This window comes from Eretmochelys imbricata, chromosome 3 (assembly GCF_965152235.1).
Source record: "Eretmochelys imbricata isolate rEreImb1 chromosome 3, rEreImb1.hap1, whole genome shotgun sequence".
Lineage (NCBI taxonomy): Eukaryota > Metazoa > Chordata > Testudines > Cheloniidae > Eretmochelys > Eretmochelys imbricata.
The window spans coordinates 147,758,126-147,765,939 of record NC_135574.1 but is presented as its reverse complement, the minus strand read 5'-3'; the positions used below and the strand labels follow the sequence as shown (position 1 = coordinate 147,765,939).

At 48.7% G+C, this 7,814-nt stretch overlaps 1 protein-coding gene across 1 annotated transcript; it reads right to left on the bottom strand.

Annotated features, from left to right (window-relative positions):
• Positions 1-2,201: 2,201 nt before the first annotated feature.
• MAD2L1BP (MAD2L1 binding protein) lies at positions 2,202-6,577 on the bottom strand. The gene is made up of 3 exons (XM_077811898.1): positions 6,512-6,577; positions 6,137-6,426; positions 2,202-3,515 (listed from the first exon to the last, which is right to left on the bottom strand). Exons 1-3 carry the CDS (start codon positions 6,540-6,542, stop codon positions 2,979-2,981), a joined length of 858 nt encoding a protein of 285 aa, XP_077668024.1. The 5' UTR covers positions 6,543-6,577; the 3' UTR covers positions 2,202-2,978.
• Positions 6,578-7,814: the final 1,237 nt, after the last annotated feature.

Sequence of the window (7,814 nt, the reverse complement as noted above, 5' to 3'; positions counted from 1 at the left end):
AGGAGCTCAGTGCAGGGGTGCTGGAACAATTTGCTCAGCAAGCCCACTATACAAACTAAACCCTCTATAGGATGGAAATCACTTCAAGCCAGGGGGTGCAACAGCACCCCCAGTTCCAGCACTTATGTCTCAGTGGTGACTAAAATGTTGGATTTAGGCACCACTCTGTTAGTGGATTTGGGCCTAAATGACTTTACCATTAAGAGTTAATCTATGTAAAGAGAACTTAATGAAGAGGCATTTGTACACCCCCAGGCCACACCCCAAAATTGGATAACAAGAGCCTAGCTGGTTGCATTGCAATAGGATCACGCAACCCAACGGCTTTAAAACTAGCTCAAGTGCTTTGGATCCAATAGAGCTCCCTTTCATAATGTACTAGATGAAGCCAGGTAGGTTTCTATTTCTCTCCCCTCTTATTCCAGGGTAGCTGTAACCCTTTCAAGTCTCTGCACAAGTCATCAAGGAACCAGGAGAGTTTTGCTGCTGAACAAGATCATAGAATTGTAGACCTGTAAGGGATCTTGAAGTCTAGTCCAGTCCCCTGCACTCAAGGCAGGACTAAGTATTATCTAGACCATCCCTGACAGGTGTTTGTCTAACCTTCTCTTAAGTCTCCAACGATGGAGATTCCACAACCTCCCTGGGCAATTTATTCCAGTGCTTAACTACCCTGACAGGAAGTTTTTCCTAATGTCCAACCTAAACTGCCCTTGCTGCAATTTAAGCCCATTCCTTCTTGTCCTATCCTCAGGTTAAGGAGCACAATTGTTCTCTCTCCTCCTTGTAACATCCTTTTTGTAATTGAAAACTTACATCCCCTCCCAGTCTTCTCCAGACTAAACAAACCCTTCCCCCCCCCAATCTTCCCTCATAGGTCATGTTTTCTAGACCTTTAATCATTTTTGTTGCTTTTTTGTGGACTTTCTCCAATTTGTCCATATCTTTTCTGAAGTGTGGTGGCCAGAACTGGATACGCTACTCAAGTTGAGGCCTAAACAGTGTGGAATAGAGCAGAAGAATTATTTCTCATGTCTTGCTTACAACACTCCTGCTAATACATCACAGCATACAGGTTTTTTGGGGGTTTTTTTTTGGGGGGGGGAGACCGCAAGTGTTATACTGTTAACTCATTTTTGTGATCCACCATGACCCCCAGATCCCTTTCTGTAGTACTCCAGCCAAGGCAGTTGTTCCCCCTTTTGTACACGTGCAACTGATTATTCCACTTAGGAAGGAACACTGTTCTTTGTGAATTTCATCCTATTTACTTCAGACCATTTTAATCCTATCCTCCAGAGGACTTGCAACACCTCCCAGCTTGGTATCATCCATGAATTTTATAAATGTACTCTCTATGCCATCATCTAAATCATTGATGAAGACAGTGAACAGAACCAGACCCAGAACTGATCCTTGCAGCATGACTGTGAACCACTGGTAATTACTCTAAGAATGATTTTCCAACCAGTTATGCACCCACGTTATAGTAGCTCCATCTAGGTTGTATTTGCCTAGTTTGAGACACTCATGCAAGACAGTATCAAAAGCCTTACTAAAGTCAAGATATACCGCATCTACCGTTTCCCCCCCCAGCAAGGCTTGTTGCTTTGTTAAAAAAGCTATTAGGTTGGTTTGACACTATTTGTTCTTGATAAATCCATGCTGTTACTTATCTTATAGGTGTTTGCAAACTGATTGTTGACTATCTGATTCCAGTCCTGACTATCCTTTTCCAGTCCTCTGGAATCTCACCCATCTTCCATGACCCCTCCTTATGCTCCTTGCTCAGAGGTCATATGCAAGGTATTACCCTACCCAGAGCACTTTACTGCCCCTACTTCCAGTTTCTCAGTAACTAGACTCAATTTTGTGCTGTTACCTTACAGAACTTGAATCTACAAAACCTATAGGTTAGGTATGGAAGTACTCCATCTCCTTTCAGCACAGATTAGGGAGAGATAGTGATAGGTATGCTAGTTCTGTAACAAAACTTAGAATGGGTAACAACTTATAGGGGAAGAACAGCATAAATCAAGTAAAAAACTCCTGTACCTTTATAAACTCCGAGTCTTCTACTAATTAGGGGCAGGAAGGGCTATAAAGTGAAATCCACAAGCCTGAAGACAATTTCTAGTTTAAACTAGGGCATCAGATACTGTGCAGTTTAAGAGATTAGTGAAGAGCCTCAGCCATTCATAGAAATGAAACATGAATCATTTTATGTTTTCACTGATAGTTGGAAAATTTAAGACATTCAGAGCCCTCTCACCATGGGTGCAAGTGGCATTGCTCAGACATCCATTCTCCCACAAGTATAAGAAAGGTAATGCTGGGCAGATCTCTCTCATGATTAGAGGTCTCCCTCTTTAGCACATCCCTCACACAACATTACATCCCTGAAGTGATTCTTGTTATAGCTATGCAACCCCCAACCCTCCCTCTGTTTTCATGGTATTACCAGACTGTAAAGGAGATGAGATCCTGAGTGGCTTAGTAAAACCTGCTAGATAGCCTTTGTCACCCCCATATTAAGCATAAGCACCAATCAATCAAGTCCCAGTGCAGCCATTAACATTGCACACTACTTTATCAGCAAGTAGAGGAGAACAGCTATGTGAACACCATGATACTCCCAGAGAAGGTTGCTTCAAGTATTGGCTGGGTAAGTGAGCATGCTGCAAAAACATAAAATTACTCCCACTAACCCTCTAGGGAATTCCTTCTTCATGACTCAATTCCCCCAAGAGACCTATATCTGGGGCAAAACTGCTCTAGTGCTTACCCTTGCATGAGGATATTTAAAGCTCTGTTGTATGGACAGTGGAATGCACCCCAACTGCATGCAGGTAGCAGATTCCCTGGATATAGGATTCAGAGAGGTGTAGTTACAGATCATAAAAACATTCTTTTGTATCAACTAAAGTAGCACCAAATGATTATTAAAAATGCCCCATTAAAATGCTATAGAGCAAGAGTCATTCATGGAAGCCCTTAACTGTCACTGGTGCTTGGAACCATATGTAATTGTCCCAGGCAGAGGTCACTCCCTGCTGAGTGGATGGATTTGTACTGCTGTTTCCACCACAGGACAAGTTGACCGTCAGCTTCCTCCCACGTGCTGGCACTTTATAGTTGAGCTTGGGTCGGAACCAGTCAATGCCACAGTCTCGGTGCCCCTGAACCATGACAATGGTGCCCATGACAGGGACAGCCTGTAGCTCACTGAAGACATCTGCAAGGAAGAGTGAGTGGAAAAGCTTACGAACACAGGATGGTGTTTGCAGGCTCTCCTCAGCATTGCCCACAGAGATGCCCTCCAAGTTGATTTCATAGAGCTCCTTGGGGCTCATGGCATTTCCTCCAAGTAGAATAAGGACCCGAGGGACCAATGTCAGGTTGAACATTGCTTCCAAGTGCCGGAACACTCCCTCCAGCTCCATTAGCAACTGCTGGCACTTCCTGCTGCTCCCTAGGTCTGGGGGATGTGGCTTCTTCTTAATTGCATCTCCATCCTGCCAAGCAAAAAATTGGTACATTCTGAATTAGGCGAGCGGTGGTGCATTTGACTGCGTTTAGCACCTTGAACAACCAGACCTGACACAGGAAGCACAGAGATTTTTTTCTAAAAAAACAAAAAAAAACAAAAAAAACAGTTTAAGACTGAAAAAAGGAATCATCCTGGTGTCTTAACAACCAACTTGGAACAATTTCAATACTAGTGTTTCCTGGATTTAAGGTCAGTAGAAATAAAGGTATTAGAATGGATGTAACAGAACTAGAAACGTGTGAGCTTTCAGAGCATGTCATGGCTCAATGTGTCACAGTTCAGTCAACATTCACCCCACTCTGTAGGGGTGTGTCTGGATTTTCTTAGCAGGCAGATTTTCAAGTTGTCTTAACTACAGACCTTGGAGTACAGCAGAACAATACTCCTGTGGAAATTCTGTGCAAAAAAAGTTAATTCTGCACACAACATTTTCAAGTTCTGCAAAATTCTGCATATTTTATTTGTCAAAACAATATAACCACACCAGTTTCAATTATTATTGGTCACTTCAAAATACCTGTCAGCAGGTATGTCTAACAATACAAACAAAGATTCAGAAAATGTTTCTTGACAAACAGATTCCTTACTAGGCATATTAATACAGAACGGAGTAATAATTCATTTAAACTACAATATAGACCCATATTTCCCACACCCCCCAGAAGCAGTGCAAAGGCTGGGGAGAGTCAGGGGTAAGGGAGGAGCTAAGGGAGAGGGAAGTAATTGCTGGGAAGAAGCCTGGCTGTGGGTGGGAAAACTATGGAACAGGTTTGGGGGGGAGAGGGGACTGTTAGGGAGCTTCCCCCATGCAGACCCTGGCTGACACCTAGCCTCTCCCATTCAGTTAGGCACATCTGCCCATTCCCATGGGTCTCTGCACACCCACTCCTCCCATCCCCCTACAGCCCTGCACCCTGTCCCTACATACTCAGCCACCCCTTCCCCCTGTAGCTCTACACCTCCCTCTCCTATCCCCACATGTCTGTGTCCTCACTCAGCCACCCCCATTTTCCCCTGTAGCTCTGCATCAGCACTCCCATTCAGCCCCTGCCCCAATCTGTCCTCATCTGATTTCCCCCCCCAGTAGCCCCACACTGTCTCCCGACCTGGCCCTACAGGTACTGCAAAGAAGGCTCTGCAGGCTCTCTTTTCTGGCTGGCTGGGAGCAGCAGCCACGTACTATCGCCACAGGGGCCTCAGGTGGGCAAAAGGCAGAACTGCAGCAACTTTTCGGCAGAAGCTTTTTTCTGTGCAAAAAATTAAAAATATGCATGACTCATTAATCCATAGAATCATAGAATATCAGGGTTGAAAGGGACCTCAGGAGGTCATCTAGTCCAACAAAATAGCACAGAATTCTCCCAGGAGTAGAACAGCCAGAGAGGTGAAGTAGTTTTGTCCTTACCAAATGTCAGGTTTCAGAGTAACAGCTGTGTTAGTCTGTATTCGCAAAAAGAAAAGGAGTACTTGTGGCACCTTAGAGACTAACCAATTTATTTGAGCATCCGATGAAGTGAGCTGTAGTTCACGAAAGCTTATGCTCAAATAAATTAAGCTTTCGTGAACTACAGCTCACTTCATCGGATGCTCAAATAAATTGGTTAGTCTCTAAGGTGTCACAAGTACTCCTTTTCTTCTTACCAAATGTATTCTCTTTAGGATATTGTATCCCCAGGAATCACATTAAATATAATGCAGTGTTTAAGACAAAACCTACAGTGCATGCATTCTTGGAAAAGGCTGACTTGCCTTAGGAGACCGTGCCACTTCATTCAGTGAGAAAGAAGATGAGCCTCCTAGTCTTTATTCAAATTTTTCTTGCACACTAAACACACTCTATAGGTCTAAGAGAAAAGTTGGCTAAATCCTGCATTGCTAATCTGATGAGTTGTTTTAAAATACATAATCTCTCTACCACATGCAAGTTTCTATCATTAATAACCTATTTCAAATACATGGGGCATAACATCCCTGGCAGACCTCCCCTTCCCCCCTGTCCTGAGGAGTCTGGTCTATCTTAGTTGTGCAAAGTTGCGTGGTCAGGCACTCTCCCATATCCCAACTCTCTTTGGTTCCAAAAGATACCGTTCCAGCCAAGCCACTTTCTGCAACCAGTCACTGCTGCCCCTGAACCAACCAGAAAGCTTACTACTTTGATCTGTATCTGCTCTCTGCCGAGTCAGGGCGGAGCATTCTACCTCTGCAGGGAGCAGCTAGAATTCCTGCCTGGCCTTGCAGAGGCGGCTGCTATTTGCGGAACCTGCCGGGAACTGCCTCCAGCCCGCCTTGGCCCCCGGTAAAGTCACTGTCGTGCAGGGGGATGGAAGCGCAGCTCTCAGCAGGCACCCGCAGAGCGTGATTTGCTGCGCAGGCGGAGAAATGAAGCCGATTTCCTGGAGCGGGAGGAGACGGCCAGCCGCCAGCTCGGGATAACAGCGTCTCACGCCGCACAGCGCGGAGCGCACCTGGCAGCCGAGGGCAGCGCAGACTGGTCGCCAGGGGCGTGGATCTGGGGCTGCGCCAATTATCGCCCCAGCCGGCTCTCGCTAGCCGAGGCTGGTTGGCCCCGGGGAAGCCCAGACTTACCTGCGGCTGGCGGGGCAGCGCCCTCCTGCAGAAGTAGGCGAGCTGCTCGTAGGGCAGGGGTAGCTGGTGCCGCTGGTACAGCACGTGCTTGAGGAGCTCGCAGGCGAAGTGGCAGCAGCCCTGCTGGGTCACCGGGCCGGGGAACGCCACCGAGACGGAGCGGCAGCCCGGGGCGCGGCCGGCCGGGCCCTGCGGGCAGTGAAACGCCGCCGCGCTACTGCCGCCCCGTCCCGCGGCGAGCTCCGGGGTCACCGTCGGGGCCTCCACGGGCTCGGTCGGGAGCAGGTCAGCTGCGGGGAGAGGGGAGAGGTCACCCGGCTGCGGCGCGTACGCACGGAGTGGGAGTAGGAGCCCGGAACCCACCCCTCACCTCACCTGCCCGCTCCTGACAGCCCGGCCCCGCCATTTTCTGCCTCAAGCTCGGCCGCGTCCCGGCCCCGATTTGAATGGCCGCCGCCGCGGGGCACCATGGGAGCCTCGCGTCCGCTCTGCTTCCGGTCCCGGCGGGCCTGACCCCCCCCCCCACCGGAGCCATCTTTGTTTAGGGCACAGTGGAGTCGCGCTCCGCTCCATCCCCTTCCCAAGGGAGAGAAGCTGCGCCTGCGCCGCTGAGAGGCGGGGCCTGGGAGGTCATGGCGTGTGTGCTGGGGAGGGGGATCTTGTCTCCGCCGCTTCCCCCCCATCCTCGGCATAGTGGAGCTGGGCCTCAGGCAGCGATTGGGTGCGTGGCAGGGAGGGGGGAGAATCTAGTGCTAGGGACGGGGCCTGGGTATGGCAGCCTAGGGTGACCAGATGTCCCGATTTTGGGGGCTTTTTCTTATATAGGCTCCTATTACCCCCCACCCCCTGTCCCTGTTTTTCACATTTGCTGTCTGGTCACCCTATAGTACCCAGACACCACAGGGCCAGGGCTCCCCTCCCTGCTGCACCACCCAGGCTCCTGGCCTGTCTGTTGCCCTGAAAGCCCCCCATAGTTGTGCTCTATCGCTCCTGTCTAACTGGGCCATGCTCAGCCTCCCGTCGCCCATCTGCCTGCCCTTTCCACAAGCCCTCCTGCCCTGGGCATGAACAGCCTCCCGCTCCGCTCCCTAAAGCCCTTGCGCTCTCTCCTCCGCCAATGCAGCGTTGCCAACTGCCGCAATTTTTCGCCAATTTTGAAAGGCCTCAAGGACAAAAATACTGAATCATTTATTTGAGTTATAAATTACTTTCTTGGGGTGAAATGGGGGCAGTTTTATGCAGAGTCACACAGCTGCCCAATCCCTGGCTCTTTGCTGCTACCTGGTGGCCTTTAAATGAGGAGCCACTCAGGCACACAGGCAACTGGATCAAATTGACCTCTCCGGTTAGGAGAGGCCACGTGGCAGTTGTGCCATTGGGAACAAAGAAAGAATTCTGCAGCAAAGCAGGGCTTCTTGTTGACACTGGGATGTATCCAGCTGGGTGAAGAGGCAGCCAATGGGGAAGCAGGGGCAGCATGTGAACTTGGAAACAGCTCACATGAGTGAGAGGTGGCCTCTGCACAATGTTGTCAACCTTTTTTGAAAAGGGAAAACTTTGGGCTTTTTGAAGTAAACTCGTGTTTGGTGATATTTAGGCTACTTTTTGCATGTGATCAGTGAAAACTCAAGCTTTGTGGTTGGCATTCAGCTACAGAGTGACATTCACCAGAGAACAG